The sequence below is a fragment of the Oncorhynchus mykiss genome, chromosome 1 (assembly GCF_013265735.2).
Source record: "Oncorhynchus mykiss isolate Arlee chromosome 1, USDA_OmykA_1.1, whole genome shotgun sequence".
Classification (NCBI taxonomy): Eukaryota; Metazoa; Chordata; class Actinopteri; order Salmoniformes; family Salmonidae; genus Oncorhynchus; species Oncorhynchus mykiss.
The window spans coordinates 25,173,303-25,188,252 of NC_048565.1; the positions used below are offsets into that span (position 1 = coordinate 25,173,303).

At 41.9% G+C, this 14,950-nt stretch overlaps 1 protein-coding gene and 1 long non-coding RNA gene across 3 annotated transcripts; both read left to right on the forward strand.

Annotated features, from left to right (window-relative positions):
* Window positions 1-8,534: 8,534 nt before the first annotated feature.
* Window positions 8,535-10,726, forward strand: LOC110520053. Of its 2 annotated transcripts, none has more exons than XR_005040503.1 (3): window positions 8,535-8,742; window positions 8,846-8,930; window positions 9,099-10,726. It is a non-coding gene; the product is annotated as an uncharacterized LOC110520053 (long non-coding RNA). The 2 variants fall into 2 exon arrangements; XR_002472933.2 differs by having other exon boundaries at window positions 8,535-8,679.
* Window positions 10,727-12,846: 2,120 nt separating this feature from the next.
* Window positions 12,847-14,845, forward strand: LOC110520087 (beta-1,3-galactosyltransferase 2-like). The gene has a single exon (XM_021597165.2). The coding sequence runs from the start codon at window positions 12,874-12,876 to the stop codon at window positions 13,888-13,890; it is 1,017 nt and encodes a 338-aa protein (XP_021452840.2). The 5' UTR covers window positions 12,847-12,873; the 3' UTR covers window positions 13,891-14,845.
* The last annotated feature ends 105 nt before the right edge of the window (window positions 14,846-14,950 follow it).

The following is a 14,950-nucleotide window of genomic DNA, read 5'->3' on the forward strand; positions in this document are numbered from 1 at the left end:
GTTAGAGCGGTCAGTTGACCATCTTGTCAATATAATAGATCATTTTTGCTCTGCATCTAAACGGGAAAAGGGCCAGTAATATTTGAGCAGACTTCGTCACGATACTGATGACCAACCAATATCATTGTGGTTATAGCGCACGGACTTGTGTTGTTTCAGCAGAGCTCATGACTCACTAGCGTTCATGTTTTTTTCCCCCCGTGTTGCCCTTTCCAAGTCAACACTGTAATACTGTGAATGTAAATAATCTATAACCATTTCCATTGGCTATAGGACTTCAAATCTCTTCCTATATCATAATGGGTGTTTTTTCCAATTACGAAGAAAGACAGAAAGATGACAAGCGCATGTTTTAAATTAATTCAGAGTCAGAGACTCAGAGTTAAGAGTCTTAACCTACCTACAAAAAAAACGTCAAAAGAATTACAGGTGCAGTGTTTAGAGGTGTAGGCTAAGCTAATAAAGCTGACTTGCAGCAGCTGCCAGGCGGTGGAACTTCTGAGGGAGGAGGACAGTCATGAAGTGCAGCTTGTCCTTTTTTAGGCTCTGAGCAACCATCTACTTTAATCCCCATGTACTTTCTTCTCATACAGGGACCACTTTACCAGCCCCTCTCCTGAGGAGCTGCGGGTCACATCCAGTCACAGTTAGTACCCAGGGATCAGTGTGCTTAACAGGCCTATTCATGAAGAAAAGTAGCTCAGGACTGTACTTCTAATAGTGTGCTCGACTGTTGTCAAAATCATGCAGCTAGAAGTTATGGATCCAAGAAATAGCTATACTGTCGTCAGTTTATGTCAGTGTGCATTGCATGCAAGCAATATTGCCCCAATATTTTACCTTTATTTAGCTAGGCAAGTCAGTTAAGAACAAATTCTTATTTTCAATGACAGCCTAGGAACACTGGGTTAACTGCCTTGTTTAGGGGCAGAACAACAGATTTTTACATTGTCAGCTCGGGGATTCAATCTTGCAACCTTTTGGTTGCTAGTCCAATGCTTTAACCACTAGGTTACAATATGCCATCATTTTCCTTGCACAGCTTCTCCTCCTCTTCAATGACTGTTCCTGTAAGTGGCATTTGAGGGAATATAGGGAGTGATCAGATGTTTTGAAATTAATATGATCTCTACAAGCTCTTTATTGTGACTGACTTATTTCCATAAATAGGGACAACACAGTTATATCAACAAATAATGATCTAGTGGCCACCTGACCAGTTTATTTGATGATGCATCTTTCTTTTTTTATCCCTATTATTCTTATCTTGTGAAAAGATAATGTTCATAACCTCAGAGACAAAATCAATATCTCCTTATAACTTTCAGGTCATTGATGGCAGTTATTAACTTGCATAATACATTGGAATTATTCTGGTGATCACAAATGGCATCAACCATGCCAATGTAACAGTAGGTTATGTAGGTCAGGTCCTGACTAACCAAATCTGGGGCCCTAGTGTAACCGATGTGAAATGGCTAGCTAGTTAGCGGTGGTGCGCGGCCCACTCTTGGTGGCAGAGACACAATTTTTCACTTTTAAACCAATGTCCTGTAATTATACACATTTAGCGTTGGGGCATTGAGAAAATGTTGCAGTTTAAAGCACATTTCCTGTATTTATTTGACACATTTTGCCATGGTTTATGCCGTGTAATCCGTCCCTGATGTAGTTGATGTCTGCTTTAGACCTACCTGTTATCTTTATACAGTTGAAGTCGGAAGTTTACATACACCTTAGCCAAATACATTTAAACTCAATTTTTCACAGTTCCTGACATTCAATCCTAATAAAAATTCCCTGTCTTATTCCCTGTTAGGATCACCACTTTATTTTAAGAATGTGAAATGTCAGAATAATAGTAGAGGGAATGAATTCTTTCAGCTTTTATTTCTTTCATCACATTCCCAGTGGGTCAGAAGTTTACATACACTCAATTAGTATTTGGTAGCATTGCCTTTAACTTGCTTAATTTGGGTCAAACGTTTCAGGTAGCATTCCACAAGCTTCCCACAATAAGTTGTGTGAATTTTGGCCCATTCCTACTGACAGAGCTGGTGTAACTGAGTCAGGTTTGTAGGTCTCCTTGCTTGCACACGCTTCTTCAGTTCTGCCCACACATTTTCTATAGGACTGAGGTCAGGGCTTTGTGATGGCCACTTCAATACCTTGCCTTTGTTGTCCTTAAGCCATTGTGCCATAACTTTTGAAGTATGCTTGGGGTCATTGTCCATTTGGAAGACCCATTTGAAACCAAGCTTTAACTTCCTGACTGATGTCTTGAGATGTTGCTTCAATTTATCCACATCATTTTCTTTCCTCATGATGCCATCTTTTTTGTGAAGTGCACCAGTTCCTGCTGCAGTAAAGCACCCCCACAACATGATGCTGCCACCCCCGAGCTTCACGGTTGGGAAGGGGTTCTTCGGATTGCAAGCCTCCCCCTTTTTCCTCCAGACATAACGATGGTCATTATGGCCAAACAGTTCTATTTTTGTTTCATCAGACCAGAGGACATTTCTCCAAAAAGTACCATCTTTGTCCCCATGTGCAGTTGCAAACCGTAGTCTGGCTTTTTTTAATCACGGTTTTGGAACAGTGGCTTCTTCCTTGCTGAGCGGCCTTTCAGGTTATGTCGATATAGGACTCGTTTTACTGTGGATATAGATACTTTTGTACCTGTTTCCTCCAGCATCTTCACAAGGTCCTTTGCTGTTGTTTTGGGATTGATTTGCACCAAAGTACGTTCATCTCTAGGAGACAGAACACGTCTCCTTCCTGAGCGGTATGATACCTGCATGGTTCCATGGGGTTTATACTTGCGCACTATTGTTTGTATAGACGAACGTGGTACCTTCAGGCATTTGGAAATTGCTCCAAAGGATGATACAGACTTGTGGAGATCAACTTTTTTTCTGAGGTTAATAATATAAATAATTAAATTAAGTTACTATGATGATAATAATCTTATCATGATACAATAACAGAACTGGTACATAAACACTGCTTCAGGAACAGGTGAGGGAACATAAGGAGGAGTAGCACAAGATAGGTGAAAAGAACTCACCACAGCAGGATAGGAAATGTTTCATTATTGACCTCTCTGACTGCCTATGAAAGCCCTAAGGACTGTTCCAAAATATAGGAGAACTTACTGTATCAAATCCAACACATGACACACCTTCACCTTCCTAAATTAGAAAAGACAGAAAAGTAATTATTATCAAAACCCTTTTTATTTCAGTAACCACTTAAACTTGAATACATATGTAGAGATACAGTGGGGAGAACAAGTATTTGATACACTGCCGATTTTGCAGGATTTCCTTCTTACAAAGCATGTAGAGGTCTGTAATATTTTATCATAGGTACACTTCAACTGTGAGAGACGGAATCTAAAACAAAAATCCAGAAAATCACATTGTATGATTTTTAAGTAATTAATTAGCATTTTATTGCATGACATAAGTATTTTATACATCAGAAAAGCATAACTTAATATTTGGTACAGAAACCTTTGTTTGCAATTACAGAGATCATACGTTTCCTGTAGTTCTTGACCAGGTTTGCACACACTGCAGCAGGGATTTTGTCCCACTCCTCCATACAGACCTTCTCCAGATCCTTCAGGTTTCGGGTCTGTCGCTGGGCAATACGGACTTTCAGCTCCCTACAAAGATTTTCTATTGGGTTCAGGTCTGGAGACTGGCTAGGCCACTCCAGGACCTTGAGATGCTGCTTAGTTGCCATGGCTGTGTGTTTCGGGTCATTGTCATGCTGGAAGACCCAGCCACGACCCATCTTCAACGCTCTTACTGAGGGAAGGAGGTTGTTGGCCAAGATCTCGCGATACATGGCCCCATCCATCCTCCCCTCAATACGGAGCAGTCGTCCTGTCTCCTTTGCAGAAAAGCATCCACAAAGAATTGTTTCCACCTCCATGCTTCATGGTTGGGATGGTGTTCTTGGGGTTGTACTCATCCTTCTTCTTCCTCCAAACACAGCGAGTGGAGTTTAGACCGAAAAGCTCTATTTTTGGCTCATCAGACCTGTCGTGTCTTTGGCTATGCCGGATTAAGTGATATGACATGCTATTCTATGAAATAATTTCTCCGTAATTAATATTATTATCTTCCGAATAAACTCTTAAAGACCTAGTAATATTTTACATCAATATTAATTGTCACCTTAATTCAGTCTCATCTGAAAGTTGTAAATTCTTGGTTATCTTCACGAACCCTGGCTAACAAGTTGAATCAGCAATACAAAATTGTGTTTAATTATTTATTTACTAAATACCTAACTAATCACACAGAATTACACATACACATAATTAATCATAACTTGATTACAAATTACGTCATAAAGGAAAACGTCCCTAGCGGGCGGAACAGATATGACAGCTTGTTACACAAAAGAAAAGGGGCTGGGTTTGAGTGAAAGAGCGGGAAGACTGAGTAACAAAGAAAGAAGCTGTGCTATCGTAAATACAGTATCTTATGCATTCTAAATTACGGCCCATTTGGAAAAGGAAAATGCAATAAATATTTACTCTGAGCTGTGCTTCAGTAGGTTGGTGGTAGATGGAAGGCCGTGTTGCCAAACGTTGTAGTAACGTTGTTGTGTGATAGACGGGATACTCTGTCTGTTCCTTCCTCTGTCTGTTCCTTCCTCATTTGCAGCTGCTGTTGCTCACTCAATGTCTAGGAGGTATCACTTCTATAGTGAATAAGAGTTTAAAGTTCATACCATTCGCAACCAAAGCTCACGCTGATGTTGGCTTCGTTCTGTAGTTATTATCTAAACCATTCTGATATCGGACCGTCGTCCTCACATCCTCGGAACAGGAGGTTACATTGTCGTCAAGGCTTTATATAGGAAGGTGAGAAGGGTGTGTCTGAAAAGTTGTATAACCCATGTCTCTTCACAGGGGCGGGTCACTGATTGAGCAGAGCCCTAACCTAATGAAAACACAATTCTCACATTTTAGAAGCTAAAATCACATTTAATTTCATCCCATCACGAATAATTTCATATTCAAACATTTAAATTGAACAACAATTCCATGTGAATCCGATAACTCTGATGTGTAGACTTTCCACTGTAGAGTTTATGTCATCTTATCATTGATGAGAATGTCTCAGATGACAACCAAACTGACATACTGTATATACATTAAGTACCACCGTATATGTTCAATTGGTCGGATTACCAGAATATAGTTAATTTCCCCCCACCTTCTGATGTTCCCAGAATCTCTATGTTAACTAAGGGGTTTGCAAATGTAACATCAGTAGGGTAGAGAGAGGAAAAAGGGGGGAAGAGGTATTTATGACTTTCATAAACCTACCCCCAGGCCAACGTCATGACAGACCACATGACCGTCTCCTATTCCTCCTCTGGATCATCCAGATGATCATTTGCAAACTTCAGACGGGCCTGGACATGCGCTGGCTTGAGCAGGGGGACCTTGCGTGTGGTGAGATCTTGCATGGAGCCCCAGACCGAGGGTGATTGACCATCATCTTAAACCTCTTCCATTTTCTAATAATTGCGCCAACAGTTGTTGCCTTCTCACCAAGCTGCTTGCCTATTGTCCTGTAGCCCATCCCAGCCTTGTGCAGGTCTACAATTTTATCCCTGATGTCCTTACACAGCTCTCTGGTCTTGGCCATTGTGGAGTGGTTGTAGTCTGTTTGATTGAGTGTGTGGACAGGTGTCTTTTATACAGGTAACAAGTTCAAACAGGTGCAGTTAATACAGGTAATTAGTGGAGAACAGGTGGGTTCTTAAAGAAAAACTAACAGGTCTGTGAGAGCCGGAATTCTTACTGGTTGGTAGGTGATCAAATACTTATGTCATGCAATAAAATGCTAATTAATTACTTAAAAATCATACAATGTGATTTTCTGGATTTTTGTTTTAGATTCCGTCTCTCACAGTTGAAGTGTACCTATGATAAAAATGACAGACCTCTACATGCTTTGTAAGTAGGAAAACCTGCAAAATCGGCTGTGTATCAAATACTTGTTCTCCCCACTGTATATTGAGCAGAAATGTTTTTAATCAAGAAAAACTGACCTTGCCATTGGGAGGATCAATCCAAACTCATGGTTAGTTATTCCAAGGAGCACAGGAACCTTCTGGACCAGATTCACATCTAAAATGCAACCGGCTCAATGGTTGAAAACAGGCCTAACCTGACCTCTTGTGGCTGTTATTGTTATAACTTTACAGTAATATCTAAGGGAGATGCTACTGTATGGTACTATAGAGGCTTTCGTCTGAGGTCTAACAATTTCAACCACAGGAAATTAATCATTTGAACCATCATAGGAAGAAATGCACATGCAACATATCTTCCGTATGTCTCAACTGGTAATAGCTAGTTGACCTTTTTCATGGCATTCACCAAATCCTCTTCACTTCTAATAAACTTGACAAGCTACTCATTAGTAGTGTAGAAACACTGCCAGGTTAGACATCATTATCATCACCTAGACATCACCTGGCCAGTTGTTCAAACATCACATAGCATTCCAAACTTTTATATGATTGATTGATAAACCAGTTACCAGTTTGAACGGATTCAAATGTGATTTGAATTCATGTTGGATGATTTGTGAGACAGGTACAATACCTTAGCTTGGACCAGAGGCTCTTTTGTAGTGTCACAAACCAGCTCGTAGCCCGTATCAAAGGAGACAACGTGGAGATAATATATTTATTAAATAAAGTAAACTATTTACAATTAACAATAGTATCAGTAATCAGTTGTGTGAGTGAGTGGTTACATGCATACATGGTCATAATGATGGGTGTTGCAAGGTGCCAAAACAAGTTTGCAAGGTGCCTCTTTTTAACAATATGGAGGCCCTGATGCCTCCTGAAAATTCCCCTGCGATGCTGACTGACTCTGGGTCCCCACCAAAGCTCTCAATGTTCTCCTGGACCCACTTCAGAGTTGCAGTGTTCTAGAAAACCCCAGTTGCCTGGTGCATGCTCATCTCCAGTGCTTTCAACAGATATGCAAAGAAATCCATGAGATACAGTGCATTCGGAAAGTATTCAGACTGCTTCACTTTTTCCACATTTTGTTACAGCTTATTCTAAAATTGATTAAATTGTTTTTTTCTCCTCGTCAATCTACACACAATACCCCATAATGAAAAAGCAAAAACAAGTTTAGACATTTTTGCAAATGTATAAATAATAAAAAACAGAAATATCACATTTACATAAGTATTCAGACCCTTTACTCAATACTTTGTTGAAGCATCTTTGGCAGCGATTACAGAATCAAGTCTTCTTGGGTATGAAGCTACAAGCTTGGCACACCAGTATTTGGGGAGTTTCTCCCATTCTTTGCAGATCCTCTCAAACTCTCAGATTTGATGGGGAGCGTCACTGCACAGTTATTTTCAGGTCTCTCCAGAGATGTTTGATTGGTTCAAGTCCGGGCTCTGGCTTGGCACGGGCTCGCTCAAGTGAAACTGCAGTTGAAGAAAATGTCAAAGTTCTTGACATTTTCTGCATTGACTGACCTTCATGACTTAAAGTAATGATGAACTGTCATTTCTCTTTGCTTATTTAAGCTGTTCTTGTCATAATACCAAATAGGGCTATCTTCCATATACCACCCCTACCTTGTCACAACACAACCAAAAGGCTCAAACGCATTAAGAAGGAAAGAAATTCCACAAATGAACTTTTAACAAGGCACACCTGTTAAATTCAGATGCTTTCCAGGTGACTACCCCATGAAGCTGGTTAAGAGAATGCCATGCATGTACAAAGCTGTCATCAAGGCAAAGGGTGGCTACTTTGAAGAATCCCAAATATAAAATATATTTTCTTAACACTTTTTTGGTTACTACATGATTCCATATGTGTTCTTTCATAGTTTTGATGTTTTCAACATTATTCTACAATGTAGAAAATAGTAAAAATAAAGAAAAACCCTTGAATGAGTAGGTGTGTCCAAACTTTTGACTGGTACTGTAAGTAACATGTTAATACAACTTTTCATGTCTAACTTACAGGTAGTTTTTCACCTGTTGCTGCCTCTTTAGGTGTGTATACATTAAGATAAAGACTCCACTGACACGTCTGTCAGGTCGTATTCAATGGCCATTACATTTACTATGTGTTGAGAAATAACTGGATCCGGAATACACCTAAAACGAAAAAAAGAGAGTGAGAGAGACCGAGAGGTGTTTTGGTCAATGCCATATTGGTTAGCACTCCATATCTGTCACGCCCTGGCCTTAGTTATCCTTGTTTTCTTTATTATTTTGGTTAGGCCAGGGTGTGACATGGGTGATTTATGTGTTTTGTCTTGTCTAGGGGTTTTTGTAGATTTCTGGGGTTGTGTTCTTTTAGGTGTCTAGGTAAGTCTATGGTTGCCTGGATTGGTTCTCAATCAGAGGCAGGTGTTTATCGTTGTCTCTGATTGGGAACCATATTTAGGCAGCCATATTCTTTGGGTATTTTGTGGGTGATTGTTTCCTGTCTTTGTGTTTTATGCACCAGTTAGGACTGTTTCGGTTTTCACGGTTGTTCATGTTAAGTGTCTCTTATTAAAGAACCATGAACTTCAACCACGCTGCGTTTTGGGCCGCCTCACCTTCCCAGGAAGAAAGCCGTGACAATATCCATTGACATCCACTGTAAAAAGTGGTACGGCACTGTTGTTCATCTGAAGTGTTTTTTCTGATTGGAATGATCCAAAATTACACTTTGGTTCGTTCAACCTATTCAATTTGTTTGAAATCAAATAACAAATTTGACAGATCAGTGTGATTAAAAAAAAATTGAATGACAGCTTCTAAATTGCTTTCAACAGCTCATGCACATTTGCATTGCATAGCGGTGGGAGCAATGTGGTCGCGGCAGCCAATCAGAAGAGGTGGAGGTGCATGTCATTCCAGGTATGTTTAGTCTCAGCACTGAATCTCAACCAAAGAGGAAAAGAATATTGATTGTTGAAAGAAATAGTTTGCTAGTTGAAATATAGGTTTATTAATAATCAAATACATGTATAGCTGTTGGCATTAACCCATGTATTTGGTTTCACCAAATGTCCTTTATTTTCAAAGGTTAAAGTACAAAGGTTAAACCATCTGAGATGTAAGGTTGGTGTGTGCTGTTCCCATGGCTCTGCAGGCTGTTGGGCAGCCAGTCGCAGAGGACCCACAGGTGGATAGGGTATCTTCAAATACTGCTACACCCTCTGCTCTATGCCTTTCACAATCATATACTTGCCCTGAACTTTCCTATTCTTCAGAGAGACCACTGGTCCAGTCGCTGCTGGAAGCACACTAACCACAAGGGGCCTTAATCATGTAACCTGATTAAAGTCTGAGCACATAATGATGTCGTTCTTCATAGTTTCTCTATTTAAAGGAGCCAACTAACTGTTGGAGTAAAACATCGGTACAGGATGTATGCTGCAACGTATGATGTTCCTGTAGTACTTTCCCCATTATTATTGTCTAGTTAAATTAAATAAATAATCTTGGTAGCTAAAGTAATCAAAATATGCATGTTATGTAATGTACCAGTTTTTTGTATTTTTTTTCTTTAGTACAAAATAATGAAATAAGGATTTCTTACCCATTGTGCCCAGCTAAGCACCTAAAAATACTATAGTATGGTACACTCTAAGTGTTGTTTACATGGCTGTGTCTTTGGCAAGACAGACAGACACTCAGTTTTCATTCAAGCAAATACCACTCCCTACACCAAGTACCTGCCCCTGAATGGGTACACACACACATTGATTTAACTTCTGTTTCACCAGACCTCGCCCTAAATGTCACGTCCTGATCATAGAGAGCCCTTAATTTCTATGTTAGAGTAGGTCAGGGTGTGACCTATTATTTTCTATGTGGGGTTCTAGTTTAGTTTTCCTATGTTGGTGTTTGGTATGATTCCCAATTAGAGGCAGCTGGCTATCGTTGTCTCTAATTGGGGATCATATTTAAGTAGCATTTTTTTCAACCTGTGTTTTATGGGATGTTGTTTGAGTTAGTGTATGTTACACGTCTTAGTTACGGTTTGTTGTTTGTTTCATTCTTTCTTTGTTTTGTGAGTTTCTAATAAATAATATGTGGAAACCATATCGCGCTGCAGCTTGGTCCGATAATTATTCCAACGAACGTGACAGAATATCCCATCAAACCAGGACCAAGCAGCGTGCCCAAAGAGGGAAGGATTTCTGGACATGGGAAGAAGTGATGGGTAGATGCGAAACCCTTCCTTGGCAACAGACGGAAGGAGATTGTGGAGGACAGCGACGACGACAGGGTTCGCGGCTACAGAAAGCCCAAGGACAACCCCAAGTTTTTTGGGGGGCACATGGAGCTGGTGGCTGAGCAGAGGGAAGAGCCAGAGACTGTCAGGGAGGCAATGGCAAAGTTGGGAGAGTGAGAGATGAAAGAGATGTTGTACAAGTGTGTTCTGTTCAACATCCGACCAGAGGATCCGGTTAGCAGTCTGGTGCAACCTGTGCCGGTTCCACGCTTCTGGCCTCAAGTGCACCTCTCCAGTCCGGTACGTCATGTGTCTCCTCCTCGCACGGAGAGTGCGTGTCCCCAGTCCGGTACGTCCTATGCCTGCTCCTCGCTCTTGCCATGCGAAGTGTGTTAAAGTTCCGATACAATTGATTCCGGCACAGCCCAGTACGTCCTGTGCCCACTCCTCGCACCCTCCCTCAAGTGTGCCTTCCCAGTCAGGTACGTCCTGTGCCTGCTCCTTGCACTCTCCCTGAAGTGCGTGTCCCCAGTCAGGTAGGTCCTGTGCCTGCTCCTTGCACTCTCCCTGAAGTGCGTGTCCCCAGTCTGGCACCACCTGTGCCGGCTCCACGCACTATGCCTCCAGTGCGCCTTCCCAGTCCGGTGCGTCCTGTGCCTGCTCCTCGCACTCTCCCTGAGGTGCGTGTCACCAGTCCGGTGCCACCTGTGCCGGCCCCACGCATCAGGCCTCCAGTGCGCCTCCCCAGTCCAGGGCTTCCGGCGACGGTCAACGGTCCGGAATCTCCAGCTCCATGGCCGGAGCCTTCCCCTGCGCCGTTGCCCAGTCTAAGCACGGCGCCCAGTCCAGCTCCAAGGCGGGAGCCTTCCCCTGCGCCGATGCCCAGTCCAGCCACGGTGACCGGTCCAGCTCCATGGCCGGAGCCTTCTCCTGCGCCGGTGCTCAGTCCAGATACGGCGTCCAGTCCTGCTCCATGGCAGGAGCCTTCCTCTGCACTGTTGTCCATTCCAGATCTGGTGTCCATTCCCGTTCCATGGCAGGAGCCTTCCTTGATACCAAGGTCCAGTCCAGGCACAGTGTTCAGCCTGGGTCCATGGCTGGATCCACGGGATGAGCGGGTTCTTCGGCCCGCACCAGAGCCGCCCCCGATGCTGGCGGATCTGCAGGATGAGCGGGTACTTCGCCCCGCACCAGAGCCGCCACTGACACTAGACACCCCCCTAACCCTCCCTTTTGGGGGGTACTGTCACATCCTGACCATAGAGAGACCTTATTTTCTATGTTAGAGTAGGTCAGGGCGTGACCCTGGAGTTTTCTAGTTATTATTTTCTATGTGGGGTTCTAGTTTAGTTTGTCTATGTTTGTGTTTGGTATGATTCCCAATTGGGGATCATATCTAAGTAGCATTTTTTTGACCTGTGTTTTACGGGTTATTGTTTTGAGTTAGTGTATGTTACACCTCTTAGTTACGGTTCGTTGTTTGTTTCGTTCTTTCTTTGATGTATTGTGTGTTTCTAATAAATAATATGTGGAAATCATATCGCGCTGCAGCTTGGTCCGATAATTATTCCAACGAACGTGACACTAACAGCCTACAGCCCAACTCACAAAACAACGGTCTTTGAACAACACGCTTAGTAAGGCTATTCAGGGATACCTAAGTTGTCAAGGGCTTTAAAAGGGCTTTAAAAGAAGGATGTAAAAACAAATAAGAACATATGTTTGCTGGAGTGAGCTTGGTCAGAGTTGGCAACTGTATTTCAAGGTGATAATGTCCAGTGATACATGAAGGGACAAATAAGTTACAGTACAGTAGATTGTATCGAATTCTCTTTGACTCTTTTGACAATAATACACCTCTTTACTTGGGTTTTGTCCTTTAGTGAAGCACTGACCTGTGTCTCACTGCAGATTTGCAGTATAAGCCAGCTTTGTCCTTATAACCTTATGTCAGTTTTTTGACCAGCTGGTGTTCATAGCAATGCTCAATATCCTTTGGGGTAGTGTACTAATCCTGAATGACTTTGACTGTCTTTTTCTAGTGTTCTCTGTTGGAAATGTTACGAGACCAGATAGTGCTATTTTTAGTTGTATAGTTTATTGGCACCATGATTTAAGTATAAGGCTCTTAACTATACCCAGCGCCACTTCATGCATGCTGCCGTGCCACTATATATATAACATCACACGTAATGCTGTCTGGATTAGGATTTTGTCAGAGACTGCTGCAACATACTGTATGACCAGTATAAATCACAACAAGTTTGAAGGGCAGGCCGTGTCTGGCTGACCAGTTCAAAGAAAGCTGTTATCCATGGAACTTCAACACTTGAATATCAGTGGAACAAGTGGTAACAGGTAAATGCATTCTGACTTATATCATTGGCTTTGTGTTCTTAAAAGTCTTCACAAGACTGTCTTACAAGTAATGTATTTATAGTGGACTTAGTGATATATTGAACATGGTCTTCTATTAATATGATTATTTTTTATATCATGTTGTTCAAATAAATTAAACAATAAAAGTAAAATAATTTAGCACCTTGACCTGTTCCTCTCTTTTAAAATCTCCCCATTACTTTCAGTAAAAAAACAGAAGACAGTGGAACATGTCAATGCATGAGGTTTCTCCATCGGAGGTGTTTTGTGCTTCTCCTGGCTGTGGGGATCCTGGTGATCTTCTACGTAACCACCCTCTTCACTCTTCATATAAGCCAGACCCCACTCTGGCTGCTAGGAGGCCAGGATCTAACTCCTCTCTCTTATATCAATGGAAATGAGGGGGAGTTTTTTCCACCATACAATGTAGCATACCCACAGAAATATAAGTTTGTCCTGGATGAGCCTCATGAGTGCCAGGACCGCAGCCCCTTCCTGCTTCTAATGGTGCCAGTAGCTCCTGGTAATCTGGTAGCCCGGGAGGATATCCGGAAGACTTGGGGTAAGGAGAGCCTGGTTCTGGGACGGGCTGTGCGTCTGTTCTTCCTGTTGGGCCTGCCCAGTGGAGTGGAGGCAGAGAGGATGCAGGAGGAGGTGCTGCTTGAGAACCAGCAGTACCATGACATACTGCAGAGTGACTTCCAGGACAGCTACTTCAACCTGACCATCAAGACCATGGTGATGCTGGAGTGGCTGGCCTCTCGCTGCCCCGGCGCCTCCTTCGCCATGAAGATCGACTCTGACATGTTCCTCAATGTGCACAACCTGGTCAACATGCTGATAGACCCAACTACACCAAAGCACAACTACATCACTGGGAAGTTCAGCCAAAACACACAAGTGGTGAGAGACCGCACCTCAAAGTGGTACATTCCCAATAAGGTTTACCCCGGTACCAAATTCCCTCCCTACCTTTTGGGAAATGGTTATGTCTTTTCCATAGATCTTCCTGAGAAGATAGTGGAAGCATCCAAACAAGTCCGTGCCATATTTTTAGAGGATGCCTACCTGGGTATGTGTCTGAGCCATTTAGGGATTGCAGCCAGTTACCCACCTAACTCTTCCCTCTTCAAGCTTTCCATGCCCTACACTCATAATCGCTGTTACTACTCTAGTGTCATCACTACTGAAATGGACCATGTGAGTGACCTGCTGCGAGTCTGGGAGGACTTACAGAGACCTGGCACCCCCTGCTAAGGACAATGAACACCTCTTAAATCTTTGAATCCTTACCCTGCTAAGGACAATGAATACCTCTTAAAGCTTTGAATCCTTACCCTGCTAAGGACAATGAATACCTCTTAAAGCTTTGAATCCTTACCCTGCTAAGGACAATGAATACCTCTTAAAGCTTTGAATCCTTACCCTGCTAAGGACAATGAACACCTCTTAAAGCTTTGAATCCTTACCCTGCTAAGGACAATGAACACCTCTTAAATCTTTGAATCCTTACCCTGCTAAGGACAATGAATACCTCTTAAAGCTTTGAATCCTTATAAGTATTAAACACACTATGTAAGCACATGCATACAAGTACTAAACAAATAGGTAGGCACACACACACACGCACACACACAGGTATCATAGTATAATTCACTCACTCTCAAACAGCTTTTTCATGTCATTCTAAAGTAGTAACATGTAGTAATACATGTAGTAATACATAGTAATTACCACATGATATGACCAGATAATGTTGTTACAATAACAGCATTACTACACAAGTAGAGCTATGTATTGTGTAGTGTTACTGCTCGGTCTTGCAAGTATAATTTCCCATGACTGTCTTAAATTCAAATGTCAACGTGGGATCTTGTGTGTATCTATGAAGTAAGTATCAAATGATGTTCTAAGATCTTCAAAGACGAGCATGATCTGTGTGTATCACATTATCACATGTGACAGTATAGTCTCAATTTCTGTACATCATCAAGACAAACTCATATGTGGACACAACATAACAGCTACCGTGCAGTTACACACCAGCCTTTTTCTACTGCACAAGATTTTCACTGTCACTAGATGGCAGCAGTGAATTTGACTTAAACATTTGTCTTGTGTGCTATTGTTTTGGTTGCTTGTGATTTGTACTCAGTTGATGCCTACTTAAGATTGATATTGTTACAAATTCCTGGAATATTTGTAAAAAATGTTAAACTGAATAAAAACGCTTAAACTATTTTTTAAGTATTGAGAATATACATTGCACACCAACAATCTATCACTTGGTTTCATTTTGGTAGTATAAATAGTGATG